This window comes from Frieseomelitta varia, unplaced genomic scaffold (assembly GCF_011392965.1).
Source record: "Frieseomelitta varia isolate USP_RPSP 00005682 unplaced genomic scaffold, Fvar_1.2 scaffold_285, whole genome shotgun sequence".
Lineage (NCBI taxonomy): Eukaryota > Metazoa > Arthropoda > Insecta > Hymenoptera > Apidae > Frieseomelitta > Frieseomelitta varia.
Genome location: NW_025110018.1, coordinates 1,981,908 through 1,999,866, shown reverse-complemented (window position 1 = coordinate 1,999,866; position 17,959 = coordinate 1,981,908). Strand labels below are relative to the sequence as shown.

The following is a 17,959-nucleotide window of genomic DNA, read 5'->3' as shown; positions in this document are numbered from 1 at the left end:
GCGATTCTCAATATTTAGAAAAGTTTAATATACAGTTATGTTATATATATACTTTTTTTTTTATGTAAATCAAGCTTTGAATATTTATGATTTAATGAATCGTAAAATCGTAAAATTTCAGTTAAAAATAGACTAGAATAGAATAAATTTGTATATATTCTTGTAAAATAAAAATATTGTTACATAAAGTATTGTCATAATATTTATGTTAGGTTTCATTATATAAATCCATGAACCAGAAATATTCCAATATTCCAATTGGAAATGTATTACGTATACTATTCTGATACTCATATATGTGCATTTATTGTTATTTCACAGGCTTGAGAAAAATTAGATAGATTGTACAAATATTAACTCTTATTCTTTAAACATAATACACGGATTGTGTACGAATAATTTTTTCGTATCTGAGATTGTATAGAAGCTTTGAAAAATCTGAAAAAAATTCAAATAATATTTTCAAATTGAAATTGAAATAAAGTTCTAAATTAGGATTAGAATAAAAAATTTAAACAATGATTTATTTATAGATATTATTAGTCGTGTCTTTTAAATTTATTTATCGGATACGAAATACAGCAGTTTACAGATTAAGGTTTAATTATATGTATGTAAACGTATTGAACATTTCCATACATTCAGGATCTGAAAAGATCACACGTAATCGACAGTGATTCTTGAAATTTTCACTAATTTTTTAAGTTTCTCATTCTTGTAAAAATACAATTGATTATTTCTTACGAAGAGAAAGTTTCAGAGACAATTGATACATTGGATTTATTAAACGTAATTTTAACAGAAATCTATCTTTGACATATCTTTTCTGTAAGTCCGTGATTTACGTGAATGTTACTTATTGAGCACCACTATAGTGCGTACTGTCACGTGTACAATTGTATCGTATGTTGATCCGACATAATCAGTACACTGTCAGTCGGTCGCGTATGTTTTACGCCGATATGTCCGTAGCGGCGTACTTCAAGAATTCTTGCAACTCTCGAACGAAAATGTAAAGACGTTTATAATTTTTTTGCATTGTAACATACACACGCATTAGAATCCGATTAGAATCCCAGTAGAAATGTTTTAAATAAGCATTAGTTCTTTTATTTTTCTTGTGAAACGGCTCGCCTGAGTTTTGACATTTTATGGTAAGTTATTGAAAAATATTTGTACACAATAGTTCATATTATTTTTAGAAATTATTAATGAAAAAACTAATCTATTGATCATATAATTTATTTAATTTCACAATTGTCGTGATTGTATCGCGAATTCATACACCAGCGATCTAGGTCTATCGGTACTATCGCGGTAATTTAGTTATACTACTTTCTTTATAGCATTCTACTTATTCTAAATCGCTTCCGGGTTCTCGTCTCCTAGTTGCTACTTTAGAAAGAATTCTAGTAATAAGTTTTCTAATTGAACTGTTTACATTTTTAATGACAGTTATGACGTTAACGTGTTTTTTTGTTCAACGTGATAATTTGTTCAACTGCTCTATCATGTTTTCAATTATATACGTTTCTCATTCGCATTATTAAAAAGAATCAGTAAATAATTAATTTTTACATATATATGTGTGTATATGTATGTATATGTATTTTTTATTTTTAGCATTATCAGTTTGTTCTTTTCTTTTTTCTGGATACATTTGAAGAAAATATTTTTTTATAAAGCTAGTGAAGAGGAAATTTTAATGATAAAAGTATATCTATATCTGTACAACAGGTAAATATTTAATTTATTAAAAATTACTTAATGGTCATCGTATTTATTAATGTATTATCTTTAAAAAAAATTAATTTCACCTTTGAAATTATATTTTATCTTATCATATGATTTCTATCTCTGTAGCGTCCTATCCATTAATCTATGAACTTTTTTAATTCAGTCACAGTTCAGTTAAGCTATCACAATCAGTTAAAGCACCAAAATGATGAAAATGAATTATGATAAAAAACTGTTTTTGTTTTCTTTTGTTATAGTTCATTTTTAATAGTTATATTTACAAAATATAATTTTTATCATGAGACCACAGAATTAATAATCCAAAATTGAAGGAGAATCACATTGAGAAATCTGGCTAAAAAAATTTAACTTTCATCTTTAATAAATAACATATGTATATATATGTAATTAAGAATTCAGTTTAATATAAGATCTCAATGTTGAATATTTGTTAAATGTGAGAATATTTTATTGTTATATAAACCTCATATATAAATTAAATGTCAATGAATTATAATCTGCAATATCTCTTTTAAGCTTATCTAAAACATTAATTCATCATGTCGGATATCGAAGAAGACGAGGTATGTGTCAATTAAAATGATATCAAATTAAAGTTATTTTATTAATAAATAATAAGTGACAGTATTTTAATGAAATCTTTATTTCAATGATATTTTAGTTTCAAGATGCTCACGAATCTTTACCACAGTAAGTATGTTGTAAACATAACTAAACATATGTACATTAATGTATTTTTGGTTAAATATATTTTGTTGCAAGGCCTACTACTATGGATTTGGATACGGCAATTATGGAGGCAAAAAAAGCGATACATTATTTTTTTAATAATGATTTTGAAGAAGCAAGAAAAATTATGGAACCTTGGGCAGGCAGTAGCATGTATCATTCTTTAGGAACAAGTATATTTGCATTCCTCGAGGCTATTCTGACATTCGAACAAGTATTAAACCACAGTAAATTGTGATATTTGGAAAATATGTCTTTCAATAATACATTGTAACATGTATTGCTTAGAAATACATTGAAAAGGCAGCTGGAGCTGTAAAACAGTGCATGACTGTGTGCTTGAAGCAACGTAAACATGTTACACTAACACAAAATATTGGCAAAATGGTGAAGAAGACTAATTATGATGCTTATACAATTGGTAATGTATACATATGTACCAACCTGGTACAGCATGTTTTATCAAGTTACTCATATTACTTTTTTATACTTACAATGCATTATCAAAATAAAATTTCTTGGAAAGCATAAATTGGTTTTTAAACTAACAGATAAATTTTCTTTTCTAACAACTAATTTCTTAATATTTAAATCTCATTCTAACATTGTAGTCAAATAGAATATTATATTATATTATAGCACAATTTGTATACAGAATGTTACATTTAAATGCAAGTGGTGAAATATCTTATGGAAGACAGAAGTTATTGAAAAAAATGTTTCTACAAAAGTTGTAGTGGTATTACAAAAATCCACCATTCACATTTAAATGTATATCTATACATTAATTTGAATAATTCAATATTTTAATGCGAAATATGTTGTATGAATTTCTATAATTTCTAATAATTACTTATACATTATAACGTGTTGTGGAACTGGCATTAATAAACCATTAAGCATGCAAGAAATGATATGGAATTACTATTGCAGAGGAAATACACGCGGAACTCTGTTATGCTGAATCACTTTTTTTAAAATCGATGCTCACGTTTGTGGAGGATGAGACTTTGGTTAGCTTTGTTAAAGCTGGATTGAAAATTCGTACCTGTTTTTTGTCATATAAGTAAACAAATCATATAATGAATTGTCTATATTGACGTTATATCCATGAAAAAAAAAACGATATATCATTTTATGTATATTATCCTCTTTCAGAGAATGTTTAACAATTTTAAATAATCGTAAATGGGAAAATAATGCTCATAAAATACATTTTGAGAGTGGTGTTCGTACTGGTATTGGTGCATTTAATTTGGTATGTAGAATTAATAATATTTATTGTAGAAAATAAAATGCAATAACTATTTTTGAGAATTTTTCAGATGATCTCTCTATTACCAGCGAAAATTATCAAACTCCTAGAGTTTATTGGATTTTCAGGTGATAAGGTATTAAAATATTCTTTGATATGAAAAATTTTTGTATAAATATTTTCATCTCATGGTAATAAAATATCGTTGCAATAGGAATATGGTTTGTCGGAATTAGAAGCAGGATACAGAGAAAGAAGAGGATTACGGCACGTATTGTGCTCCATGTTTCTTTTAGCTTATAACTTAATAATATCATTTGTTCTGAGTCATACAGACGGTGATCTAGACTGGTGTGAAAAAGTTTTAACAGAAGAACTGAGTCTTTATCCAAACGGTGTATGGTTTTTATTTTTTAAAGGCAGACTAGAACTAACAAGAGGGAATTTTGAAAAGTCATTAGAATGGTATACTAGGTCTTGGAAAAGTCAAGATCTATGGCCTCAATTTCATCATATTTGTTTCTGGGAATTAATGTGGGCACATTGTTCGTTGCAACAATGGGATCAAGCTGCAACATTTGCAGATACTTTAGCTACAGAATCACATTGGTCGCGTACAATTTATTTGTATCAAAGGGCTACGATACTTATGATGCGAAAACCACCGGCACAAAGTGAAGAGAAGCAACTGATAGATACCTTAATGATGCAAGCGCCTACTTATAAGCAACGTATTGCAGGGAAGTCATTGCCAATGGAAAAATTTGTAATAAAAAAAACTGAACGGTACTTTGCTCAAAAAAAGAAATTAGTTCTTCCTATATTTGAACTTATGTTTGTGTGGAATCTGTTTCGCATAGTAGGTAAACGACAAGATTTGACATTAAATATGTTTAAAGTAATCGAAGACGCTGAAAAGGAACTTGCAAAAGCTTCGTGAGTTTTTCTGACCGATTACTTTCTTGATTCAATTTGGCACATTTGTGTAGCAGCATAAAAAGTTTCAAATATTTTATAGCAAAACAGAATATCATGCGGATAATGAAGGATTGTTATTGCTTCTAAAGGGTGCATGCTTACGACAAATGAAACATCGTTTGTTAGCCGAAAATTGTTTAAAACGCGTTCTTGAATTGGACAAGTCAATCAAAGAGGATACATATTTACTTCCTTATGCAACAGTAGAATTAGCTTTGCTAGCACAAGATCAAGGAAACATTCAACTCGCTATTGGATATCTAGAGGATGCCAAGTAACTTCTATTCAATTCATTTCGAGTGTTCACGAGATATTTGATATTCAGTCATTAATTATTTTATTTGTTCTAGAAAATCATATACCGGATATCTGCTGGAATCCAGATTACAGTTTAGGATTCATTCTGATTTAATGAAATTAACTGGAAAAAAGGCCGAAGAAATTTTAGCATAATAGTACCTGAAAAATAATTTTTCTGTATGAAAATATTCGTTACTGCCAATAGCATCACACTATTGCAGATTTGGGCACTATTAATTTTTGTTAATATTTTATTTTTATGTATAAATTATTATACAACCTTTAATACTTTTTCTAGGACGATTCATGTTTAGCTATGTCTAACGATAAACTATTTTATTATGTAGAACGTTTAAACCATATATATTTTTTGCTAATTTTTACATATCGAATGAATATCTTTAGCAATATTGATTAACAAATACCATCTTTATTGATGATATTTATTAACTATTGTGCATATATCTAATTAGTTGAAAAGATCTAGAAAAAGATTTAAAGATTGAATTATTTTTTTAATTTAAATTTTTTTCATTGTAAGATATTAAGAATTTGTATAGATAGTATAATGCGACAATTTAATTGGTGGTAGTAAAAATCACTATTGTTTATGTGTATATGTTCTCCGACACACACGTTGTACTTGTAATGTTTAATAAATTGCAACTCAAACAGAATATGAAAAGGGGCGAAATGAAAAAAATAATTCATCGCTGATTAAATTTGTTGCAAAGACAATCGACTTATAATTCTGCCTTTCATGTTATTTTATATGATATCTTCTTTTTAGTGTTGTATATTAATTTTTACGAACTGTTGTCAAAATAAAATTATTTAAAATTTTATGTGACAATGGATGAAAATGAATTTGAAAAATATTTCTTACTTCCTTTATATTTTTATCTACTGATCCCAATACATTAATTATATTAGTGTCATATTCTTAATTAAAATTTTTTTTTTGAGATTTATATATAGATATATATGGTTTATACACGTATATGTTGGTGGGTCATACATGCAATGGCTAATTGCACAACGCGCGCGCACAGAACGTTTATGTTCGTTCTACCTCCATCGTGTACGTAAGATTTCAGTTGTAAAAATTTACAAAATTGTCCATAATAAAGCATTTGTTATTATAAAGAAACTTAGAATAAAACGTATAAATGTATTCTTTACAGAATATTAAGATTGAAAAGCATTTACTTTCCATTTGTATGTTATCTCAGATATAATCTAACCTTTTGTGTCATTCAATTAAGCCGGCTTTGTCGAATAATGACATGCGAGAAGTAAAGCATGTTCTTGGAAGTAGAATAAATTTGATTTCAATTTTATATATTTTAAAAGTGAATCATTTCATTAGTTATAAGCGATTAGTTACAAATTGTACACATATATATATATATATATATATGTAATTGTACATATATATATATAATTGTATATATATATATATATATTTTTCAGGTTGTACAACTATTAGTTAATAGCAATAACATCATTTAATTTGTTACTTATTTCCATGTATAAAATTCTTTTTGTTTATAATTATTCTATTAATTGCAGAGAAATTATTTTTAAGAGATTAAAACAATTGGTAATGTTAACAAGCACTTGTGTTAACAATAGGATAATAACAAGAACATGTGTTCAGGTAAATAAATATTATATAAATTTAATATAAAGTTAAAATAATTAAAATATAAATTCTAATTGCATTGTAAAAAAAAGCATTTTAGAAAGTGAAGTGTAAAAAAGCTGAAGTTCTCACAATAAGCATGGATGTTCAAGGTTCTCTGAGAGAAGCTTTATATGAGACATTAAGTGGTATTTTGTCTCCTCATAGAGAGACTCGTCAAGCAGCTGAACAAAGAATCCAGGCGTTAGAAGTTACAGAGGAATTTGGTATACATTTATCGGAATTTGTAGTAGATTCAAATGGGCATTTACCTATTAGACAGTTAGCTTCTGTATTATTAAAGCAATATGTTGAAACTCATTGGTCTTCTGTTGCTGAGAAATTTCGACCTCCTGAAATAAAATATGCAACAAAGGAAAGAATAAAAGAATTACTGCCATTAGGACTCCGTGAATCCATTAGTAAGGTAATCCATTTATAATTAGCTTTACGTGTATTGTATATATTTTATATATATATATGTGTTTGATTTTGTCTTCAGGTACGTACAGCGGTAGCTTATGCAATATCAGCAATTGCACACTGGGATTGGCCAGAGAATTGGCCAGGTTTGTTTGATATACTTGTAAGCTGTTTAAGTGGAGAAAATGAATATGCTGTTCATGGAGCCATGAGGGTTTTAACAGAATTTACATCTGATCTTACTGATAATCAGTTGCCTAATGTGGGACCAGTAATCCTTCAAGAAATGTATAGAATATTTCAAAGCGAAAATGTAAGTTTGTTAATTTTATTATTTTTTCTTTTTTTCTAATTTAGTATTGTCCTGAAAATACTCATAACACTGATCATTCTTTTTTTTTTTTTAGCAATATTCCATTAGAATCCGTGGTCGGGCTGTTGAAATTTTTACGACAATTACAACGTTAGTTGCTGTTACAGGAGTATATCAAAAAGGTTTTACAGAGCAATATTTACAACCGGTCATACCTATGTTTTGTGAAAAATTTGTCTACTGTTTACGACTGCCCGATGGTCCAACTTGCGATAGTGGGCTTAAAACCGATGTTATCAAAGCTATAAATTGTCTAGTTATCAAGTTGCCTAAATATGTCTCAACATTTTTACCTCAGATGTTACCGCCCGTTTGGGAAACTTTAGTGCAAAGTGCGAAAATTTATCAAGAAGAATATGTAAACGGAAAAGGAGATACAAGCGACAAACAAGTTGATTCAGATGGTAAATTTCGGAGATTTAATTTGTAATCGTCGAAAATGTATCTGTTTTCAATGTGCTTCTATTTTGGCAGGTGAAATAATTAACTTCAATAATTTGATTATTGCCATATTCGAGTTTGTTCATTCTATCGTGGATCGTAAACGATTTTCAAATCTTTTGGATAATTTACTGCAAGAAGTGATGTATTATTTAATAATCTTCATGCAAATAACAGATGATCAAATCGAATTGTGGACAACTAATCCCAACCAGTTTGTTGAAGAAGACGACATACTAACTTATAATGTTCGCATTTCGGCGCAAGAGCTCTTAACGGTAATCTTTCAGAAACAACTGAAATAGTTAATTGGTAATGAGTGAATATTTCAAATTTGCTTGACTGCAGGTTTTAGTGAATTATTCTGAGGAAAAAGCGGTGAATGCACTTTGCGAGGTTGTAACGCGTCACATTGAAGCAACTAATAGATTACAAACTGCAAATAATGAAACATGGTGGAAATTACGAGAATCGTCTATTTTAGCGTTAAGTAAAGTAAAAGACGTTGTGGTAGAAAGACAAAAAGCTGGAATGCTTCACTTCGATATTATTAGCCTTTTAGATACAATCATTTTAGCTACTTTAAAGGATTCAGGTATTTGGCTTTATTTCGTTTCTATAAAAATTGTTTCTTCTTTTCTTCTTTCTTTGGTATTTATTCGTTTGTTGTCTTATATCACATTGGCAAATTTTAGGAGCATCGCCGTTACTCCTTGGTCGTTGTTTGTGCATTGGTGGCAAATACGCCGAGCTAATGCCACCAGAGATAAGTTCACGATTTTTGGAAGCAACTGTTAATGGGTTGCAGGAGAATCAACTTTCGTGTATTCGTATCAGTGCAGTAAAAGCTATTTACTGGTTTTGTAAAGCATCAGTGGAAGAAAATAATAGCACTCTTGGCAATATTATACGATCTCATTTGCCAAATATATTTCAAGGAATTTTTAGTTTAGCCAATCAAGCATCCACGGAAATTTTGACACTAGTATTAGAAACTTTGCAAGTACTTGTTTCGGTAATATCTAAATTATCTTTCTTTACCCTTATCTATTTTATATTAGATTTCGTTTAGTTACATTAAATTCTGTTTGATTTCGCAGTTGGACAAAGCATTTACCGCCTCAGTGGAAAATAAAATTTGCCCTTTAACTATCGCTGCATTTCTAAAGTTCTATAGCGATCCTGAAATCTTGAATCTGTGTCAAGATATATTTAAAAGCTTGACACAAAATCCTGATTGTATAGGACCGTTACAAACTCGTTTGGTACCGACGTTAACCAGTATGATGGCTGTAACACCTATGGATAAATTAAATGATGGTAAAATTTACTAAAAATTAAACATATTTAACAAAAAAAATTGCTCGTATAAACTAATTCGTAATTATATTGCTCCGATTGTTTGTACTACAATAGAGAGATGTCGAAATGTAGCTCTAGATGTTTTGCAAGTATTAGTGCAATACTCTCCTAAACCATTGAGCAGCGCGTTGATCGAAACTGCGTTCCCTGCTGCGTGCCACTGTATTTTGAATTCAGAGGACAACGAAACGTTACAAAGTGGCGGGGAAGTAATACGGACTTATCTAGCCGTTGCGGCGCGACAAGTGACTGTACATCGAGACAATGACGGTCAAACGGGTCTGCAATATATACTACAAATCGTTGCTCAGCTGTTGAATCCGCAGGTAACTTAATAATTTTGGTTGAATCGTTAGATTTGTTTCTGCTGATTTATTCCACCACAAGTATTGACACATAGTCTATATTATAAACGAATTGATTTTTTAACGAGGCGCGTCGCATTTGTAGTCGAGCGAGTTTACGGCGACTTTCGTCGGACGATTGGTGACAACACTGATTAGGAAGGCAGGAAACACATTGGGTGAAAATCTCGATTTGTTATTGAAAGCTGTGTTGAGTAAGATGCAACGAGCTGGGACATTGACCGTGGTACAGAGTTTGCTCATGATATACGCTCATCTCATAAATACAGAATTTGATGCTGTCCTAAATTTTCTGTCAACCGTACCCGGTCCGACAGGACAAAGCGCTCTCGCTTTCGTACTCTCTGAGTGGGTCAGCAGACAACACCTATTTTTTGGCAAATACGACCGAAAGGTAGCAACAGTTGCGCTTTGCAAGATACTGGAATACGGTGTTACTCACGGCGACAGTCGATTAAACGAGATCACGGTCAAGGGAGATCAAATATTCTCAGGTTTGTATTCGAAACGTCGTACAAATTAGACAATTAGACTTTAGATAACGGGAACATCCGATTGAGTTAAACATACAAATATATCGTTTCGTTACATTAACTTATGATACTTGAACATGTAGGAAAATTATTTTGATCGTTGTCTTTTTTTTCGTTAATTCTTCTGAATGTTTATTTTAAATCTCAATTAGTACAAGATGTCGATAAAATATTTATTCCAAAACAGCGAGTGACTAATTAAAATTCGAGAATACGTAGGAAATGAAGAAGGCGTGAGGACTAGGAGTAAAGCCGAATCACAGCCTTATCAGTGGACCACCATACCTGTTTTGGTGAAAATATTTAAGCTGATAATCAATGAGTTGTCGAACGACATCGAAGCGGTCGCCGCTAGCCAAGAGACGGATGTTAGTGACAACGCATGATAACATCTTTGATATTTTATTTTTTGTCTTGCGATTCGACCTAATCAAATCGTTTAACGCGCAGGATTCAGACAATGACGACGACGAAGATGACGGTGAGGACGCCTACTTAGATCCAGGTTACGAAACTATGTTATGTAAGTGAAGTGCGAGTCTGTGGTGTTATCGGCACGTCTTGACTCGTTAATCATTTTTGCTAATATTAACGTTATAATATAATTCTTGTTTAACACGAGAAATTATCATTTTATCAATTAGTGTTGGGAGAAACTGCGAACGAAATCGAGGAAGACGAGGACGATCCGGATTTACTGCAAGATTCCATCTATCACTTGAATCTGAGTCAATACTTGCGAGACTTTTTATTAAATTTTTCGACTCATCACTGCTTTCCAGCGTACATTCAGCATCTAAATATTCCGGAACGGAAGGTTTTAAGCAGCTTAAACATCAACGCATCGTTCATGCAATAGACAGATGGATAGATAGATGGTTAAATAGACACATGAGCAGATACACATGTCGATGATGAGGATTTTCGAATTTCGTAATAAAATATGTGATTCTTCGTATATATATGTGATATATGTATATGTATATATATACATATATATTTTTGTTACGGCACATTTTACCTGTTTTATTACATTTTGTTCGCATGGCAACTCAACGTTTCGTGTCGTTCAATCGACTCGCGAGAAAGGAAAGGTTGCACGGGACGACGCTGATATTCGTTTTTTCCTTTTTCGTCCTTCTCCGTAGGTCACAGGGCCATGATTCACAATTTTCATTCGCGTTTTATTCATAATTATACCATCGTTACGTTTATTGTACATATCTACAAAAGCGTACTCGTTCTATTTTCTTTATCCACAAAGTTTCAGTTCGTGTAAAATAATCTACGTACATTTATATTGTTATACGAGAAATATGTACAACCGTATTCGGAATTTACGTTATTTCGACGACCATAAACGACTCGTTTCGCTCGCTTGTAATCCATTGGAAATATGATGAAGTTCAGTCACGGTTTTCGTAGCCCAAATAAACATAAAGATAAAACGGCGTGATTGACGGTGAAAGAAAGGGGAGTGAACATTTGTAGAGCGGTGATATTGATCTTGTGTACGCGCGTCGATTAAAGATATAATTACAAAAACAGTTAAACAGAGTCTGGAGAACGATCGTACAGTGACGAGATCACTTATGGCGAGACACATATAACGCGACAAAAGGAAGCACGCAGAAACAGCGAAGAAATTCTTTTTCCGCCACTTGTAGATTTTCACGCTTCACGTTTTACAATTCAAACGGTCGTTACCGAAAGAAGGCCCATTAGTTTGCCACCAGTGCCGGGACCTCCCGCACTACCGACCCTGTTTCCGTGAACCAACATCTCTTGAACAGTGGTGAAATCGTCCAACGTGTTCTTTTTACGAGCCATCTTTTTGTGACTGAGTTCCACGATGTTCAGCGGCTTCTTCGGAAGCTTCTCATGTTCTCCATGCTCGCACGTCAACAATTCGTTGGTCTGCTGCATCTGAAGCTGCTGTTGCTGCTGCTGCTGCTGCTGCTGTTGAAGTTGCTGTTGCTGTTGCTGCAGTTGAAGTTCTTGTTGCCTTTGTTTGCGTTCGCGAGCACGTTCCAACTGTCTCTTACGTTCCTCCTTGGTCCAGTATTTGCCCACCTGAGGTGTACCAGGGATAATTGTGCGTGAGAGAAGAAATAAAGAGAAGCTAGCCTGCGACTAGTAATGGGATCTCAAACATTTCTAACCATTTCGAATTTGTACATAGGACGGAAAATATGAATTCTTTCGAATGTGATTCGAAGTCCTTGGATGCCTTGAAAGTCTTGAGCGCTTTGATAGGTTTAAGAGCTTGATAAGTATTAATATTTTACAAATGTATTGTAAGTATAACATCTTATAAATATGTGTTTTTCTTGATGCAGTATGTTAAAATAAAGTATTAACAAAAGTTTGAAATGTCCAAATTCAAATGATACAGGAAAAAATTTTTCACGACGTATCGAAATCTTTGAAATCTTGAAGAATCGAGATTGGAAATTTATAAAAATTTTCAACAACAGTTACAAGTAAGCTGTAGATTTCTATGTATATTATATTTTTGAGAATATAATAAAAAATATAGAGGCTCGATAGAAACTTGTACTTTGGATATTTTATACATATTTCCACATTGTGCAACTTCGAACTTCAAAATTTCCTGTAAAGATCTTCTATGAAGGCACAAAAAATTTGCAAATTTAGTCGCAAGTTTCAAGTTACATCGGAAACAGTTTGTGTGTATCACATCTTCATAGTTTCAAGAAACTTCGAATCTCTTTGAAGTTGAGACAATCAAGCACCCATTACTGTCCACGACGCTTTAACAAGAGAAGCTGCTGACGTTACTGAAATTCAGAGTTTGTCACCTTCACTTCCGACATGGTGTCATCTTCCGTGCTGTGGCCAGCCCTCTCCTCCGATATTTTGATCGCTCTGTTTCTCAGAATGCGATTTCTAACCGGCCTCCGCGCTATGTACCTGGTCCCGTCCGCTCTCCTCTTCACTTTCCACTCCATTTGCACCTCGTCGCCCTTGCTCTCCGGCGGTATCCACGAGCTGGACGCGCACACCTGCTGGCTACCGACAAACTGATATCGGGTTAAATTCGGCGCTTGGAAATTACCGTGCGACTTGGACTTCTTCGCGGTGCCACCAGCAGCAGCGACCGCGGTGACGCTGCTGCTCTCCCGAGATCCGCCGATGGTCGAGTTTCTCCGATCAAGCGCCTGTTTAAACAGCTGTTGCTGCAACAGCATCGTCTGCTGAAGATTAGCCATGTTCGTGTACATGGTGTCCGCGGGTAAGTTGCTCGCGTTCGCCGGATCCGCCGCGCGATCTCTGTAGTGATAAGAGCTCGAGCCTCTTTTATTCGACTCTCGGTTTCTCATCTGTCTGTTGGCGAACGTAGGGCACGTGCAGCCGAGCCTCTGCTGTTGCTGCTGTTGTTGCTGGTGTTGCTGCAACGACGCTTTCGGAGGGCAGAGGACCAGCGTGCTCTTGTGATGATCCTTCTCGCCACGTTGCAACTCGAGCGTGAGAGGGTTGCTGTTGCAAGACTCACCGGTATTATACGCGCTCGAGCTGTCCTTCTCCTCGCCGGAGCTATTGCTCTTCGAGGAACAGTACCATCTTCCCCCCGTTTGGTTCCCCTGTTGGTTCGAGGTGTTGGTGTTTGTAGTCGTGATCGTCGTTTGTGCGGTAGTGACGATGACGTTGGAAGTATGGTTCGCATGATGCCACTGTCTGTGATGCTCGTACGGCGAGGAATATATCGGCTCGCTGTCAGACTCTGGTATAGTCTCGTAGATGTGCTCCGTTTCGCTCCACACGTGATTCGAGTAAGCGTCTGCCAGTCTAACTGGAACCGTTCCTCCTCCTCCCCCACCTCCTCCTCCTCCGCCTCCACTTGTCTGCGACTGACCACGTACAGAGAGACCCTCCATCTTCTTCGAGCAATCCTTCAATGCCTCCTGCATCCACTGTTTGCGGTCGTGATCCGCGTGCCGAGCAGGCGACGCGGCGTTTCTGTTGGATGATTTCTGCGAGGTTTGGGAAGAGCAGCTGGAAGAAGGAGTGTTGCTCGCTTGATGCCCGGGCGTGTGACAGGGCACTGGAGGCGGCGGTGGCGGCGGTGGCTTCAACGTACAGTCGTTCTCCTCCGTGTCTTTGGTCCGCTCCTCCGTCTGCTGTTGCTGCTGGCGAATTAGCTGCTCGATCAAGCTGTTCTGGTAGGAGGGCAGATGATCTGGCGAGAGCAGCGGCGAACCCTGGCACAGAGATCGTTCGCGGGGAATTCAATAGGTCTGGAGGATCTACGAGTTTATCTAGCAAACTATCGTACAGGGGAAGATGACTGTCCTACTTACCCGATGGTACGCTCGCCTCTCCTTGTAATCGTCCTCCTACAAGAAGAAAAACGACGAGAAGAAAGAAACGGATTTCGAGAGATTAAAGTGTGATAAGAGGATTGGCGGTTAGACAGAATGGAGTACGCTAGAGTGAATTATTAGGTTGACGTGTGCGAGAGGCGTCGTTTCTTTCGAAGTTTGAACGTATTAACGATTCGTCGGTTGCTAGATAAAATATGCGTTTAGCGTGGGAAATTAATTGCAGAATTTAACAGAATTCGCACATTTAACAATTACAAATATAATTCTGCGAGAATAGAAACTGCAGACTATTAAAAAAATTTAATAATTCTGTACTGCGTATAAATTAATTAATTTGAAAATTGATGCGCCATGGTAGCTTTATTCCACGAAAATTTGAAATTTCAAACTTGATGAATTTTTATTGAACTTGCGATAATAAGTAAAGCTGGCAGATAGTGGACAGAACTGTTCATCGCGGTGTTCGTTTCTTTCAGTAGTATATTTAAAGTCGTTCGCCGTAGTGTACCCCACTGTATCTTGATCGTAGTATCGCCGTACTCGTAGTACATACGTGGAAAAAGATCTTACCTGATAAAGACACCGGCTGACGAGAATGGTCACTGCGCTCTTCGTTTCGGCGAACAGGTTCTCCGTTTGTTCTTTGTTCGCCACGTCCTTTCCATTCACCTGTAACACGAGTAACGTCGTTCCGTCAGGAAATGGTGGTCGCGCAAGTAAATTTCGAAAGGACGGGTCTGTTTTCGTGTTCCGTGAATCGTATCAAGAATTTCTAAGGCTACAGTTACGGTGGACGCATATTGGAGCGCGAATCAGACTAATCGATGAAACTTACACGTTCGCATTGTTATTGTAATAAAATTACACATACGTAAAACAAGTACTAAACGAAGGTATCAAAAGGTAAAGATTTAGTTTCAGAAATTTCGTTATACAGAGTATATTCGGAGAAACTTTTCGGAGAATTCAGGATTCAAATCTCGCAAGTGAGAAAGTTTTATTTGACAAGAGAGTGAAGACGCAGCGAGAAATTGAATATTATCAAGGTTCTATTATTTTATAAGCTTCATTTTTACTAGTCGTGTCTTTACTAATGTCACCGACAGGTGTATAATCTTTAATTGAATAAAATTGGAATGGAAAGATCAAACATTTTAGTTGGAGACATTATATTTGCAAGAATGTCATTGGAAATATTCTGCTAAATTAGTGTTCCTAATTAGTTATTATATGAAATTGTTATATTATTATCTCTGCTACTTATACATAATTATTATTATTATACATACATACATATATATATAGCTCTTCTTCATCGTATTATTATAAAACTAAATTGTTAAGAAACGATATTTATTTTGCAAATTTAAAATTCAATCCGGTGTTCAAATTTACAACAAAGAGACGAAGATGAAAAATTCTGCGTTACTTAAATTACTTCTCACATGAAATTATTGTATTAGTGTCATTACTACTACTTACTACACATAACTCTTCTCCATCGTATTATTATAAAACTCCGTTGTTAAGAAACGATATACGTTTCAGAAATTTAAAACTCAATCAGCCTTCTAACTCGAACGTTCGATTTTCAAATTCGCTTGAATTCACAACAGGAAAAGATGGACAAAAGTTTCGTTCACACGTCTCTCTGTAATTTATACACGTGACAACTCAATATCAATCTCTGGAAAATCGAACTCTTGTATCGAGTATGTACAACGAAGCATACACGTGTCACGCAGATAAAAATTCACTTTGTCAATTTAATGAAGATTATTCGTTATGATAACAATGCGAATTTCGCGCGCAGTACAACCGTAGCCTAATTCCTCTCGAGCGTCGCGAATTTCCCCCATCGTGGAGAGACATTCCTCCGGCGGAGAATCGCGAGAAAAATGTCGAGAATCGAGATGAGAAATCCGTGGCGCGGTGATTCGGTCGTTCTTCCATCCGATTTCGCCCGAGTCACAAGCACTGGAAGCAGTCTTTGTTCCGCGATTACGATCCGTTTAACAAGATTAGAAGGGTAGCAGGTTGGAAGGGAATCGCGCGGTGAGATCGCGACGAAAGAGAGTTCGTTCGTTCGTTCGTTCGTTCGTTCGTTCGTTCGTTCGTTCTCGGCTCTCAGGGTTGTAATCGAATCAACCATCCGTCTCCCTCCGATTTGTAGTCGCGATCTTACGCAACTTACCCTCAAGATTTGGTCGCCCTCGCGCAATCGGCCATCGCGCGCTGCCAGACTTTCAGGAACTATCTCCGAGATGTACACCTCGGTATCGGCGTCCTCGCTGCCGGAACCGGAACTGTAACACACCGTCAGCCCCAGCTTCTCCGCGCTGCCCGTCTTCCGCAACGTCACCTCCTGCAAATCGCGGTTTCGTTGCAAGCTACAAGCTGTCGTCGAGCCGAACGACAGATAACGATAATTCTCCTGGACAGAACGGCTCATCCGAACACGTGGAAATGACATTAGACTCGAGAAAGACTATCTCTTTTCGTTCATCCCTCTCCATACTCTCGGGATATCATTTGTTCGAAAATATCTCTTGGGTCTACAAGCGACGGTATAAATATCTCAACGAACGACATAAAAATATTTCTTCAAACGAGAGAGGGACGCTTTTTGGAAAGATGGACGACGTTGCAAGACTTTCCGGAGAGATGATGGATCAGAATGGGATCGTCTGTTCAGTTCAGTAACACGATATAAAACGTGTTGTCTGTTAATAAAATGAGAAGCTGTTTCAGACAATTTTCTTGAGTTCTCACCTCTAGTGTGTCTAATTTCAAGTGATTGCAGGTGACGTTACCTCGAAGTCGATGTCATGCGCGAGGAAATCCTCGAAGCTGTCGTTCGGTTGCTCGTCAACCACCGGCAGCAGTTCTTCTTCCTCGGCCTCGAGGAGCCCGGCCCAGTCGGTTTGCACCGCGGTCGAGACCAAGTTCGGGCAAGTGTTGATCGCGTTTTCCCGTTTGCCGCCAGCCTCGATCGTTCTCTCCGATTCTTTCTCCGGTTCTGTTCCCCGACTCTCCTGTTCCTTCCATCCGGCACGCTGATTCTGCTGTTGCTGTTGCTGCTGTTGAACTGGCTGTCGCCGCAACACCTCCACGATGATCGGTTCCTGGGCCAATTGGAAGCAACGCACCGCGTCCTCGTGGCTCGAGTTCGATACATCTTGACCATTCACCTGCACGGGAAATTATGATCAATATGCAATCTTCGTCAATTTAAAGTGATTGATGAAATTGTCGATTATGATACGATTATTTATTTTATTTCTACTTTATTGTACGATATTGTATTAAATTATATAATAAATTTATTATTATATAGATTAAATTTATATAATAATAAAATTGATCAAATTTATGTATAAATAAAAATGATCATATTGATAATACTCTAATA

The 17,959-nt window shown here is 35.3% G+C and overlaps 3 protein-coding genes across 5 annotated transcripts; 2 read left to right on the top strand and 1 right to left on the bottom strand.

Annotated features, from left to right (window-relative positions):
• Positions 1–875: 875 nt before the first annotated feature.
• On the top strand, positions 876–5,769 carry LOC122529378 (tetratricopeptide repeat protein 39B-like). 3 transcript variants are annotated; one of them, XM_043655464.1, is made up of 13 exons: positions 877–1,154; positions 1,624–1,737; positions 1,995–2,194; positions 2,275–2,321; positions 2,420–2,448; positions 2,521–2,701; positions 2,776–2,908; positions 3,421–3,553; positions 3,646–3,745; positions 3,813–3,878; positions 3,957–4,678; positions 4,761–4,994; positions 5,071–5,769. In XM_043655464.1, exons 4-13 carry the CDS (start codon positions 2,298–2,300, stop codon positions 5,171–5,173), a joined length of 1,725 nt encoding a protein of 574 aa, XP_043511399.1. In that variant the 5' UTR covers positions 877–1,154; positions 1,624–1,737; positions 1,995–2,194; positions 2,275–2,297; the 3' UTR covers positions 5,174–5,769. The 3 variants fall into 3 exon arrangements, with proteins under 3 accessions (XP_043511397.1, XP_043511399.1, XP_043511398.1); XM_043655462.1 differs by lacking the exon at positions 1,995–2,194 and having other exon boundaries at positions 876–1,154; positions 2,275–2,327; XM_043655463.1 differs by lacking the exon at positions 1,995–2,194.
• A 252-nt stretch (positions 5,770–6,021) lies between these two features.
• LOC122529336 (importin-9) lies at positions 6,022–11,159 on the top strand. The gene is made up of 14 exons (XM_043655349.1): positions 6,022–6,101; positions 6,593–6,680; positions 6,758–7,131; positions 7,207–7,440; positions 7,535–7,904; positions 7,975–8,219; positions 8,290–8,536; positions 8,637–8,956; positions 9,042–9,261; positions 9,358–9,629; positions 9,754–10,162; positions 10,421–10,569; positions 10,652–10,724; positions 10,846–11,159. Exons 3-14 carry the CDS (start codon positions 6,805–6,807, stop codon positions 11,058–11,060), a joined length of 3,081 nt encoding a protein of 1,026 aa, XP_043511284.1. The 5' UTR covers positions 6,022–6,101; positions 6,593–6,680; positions 6,758–6,804; the 3' UTR covers positions 11,061–11,159.
• On the bottom strand, positions 10,307–17,747 carry LOC122529328 (slo-interacting protein 1; the record flags this gene model as incomplete). Its single annotated transcript, XM_043655331.1, has 6 exons — positions 10,307–12,274; positions 13,024–14,424; positions 14,524–14,559; positions 15,118–15,216; positions 16,742–16,912; positions 17,361–17,747. Coding segments are annotated over 6 exons (2,475 nt in total), but the record flags the coding sequence as incomplete, so codon positions are not given.
• Between the last annotated feature and the right edge of the window lie 212 nt (positions 17,748–17,959).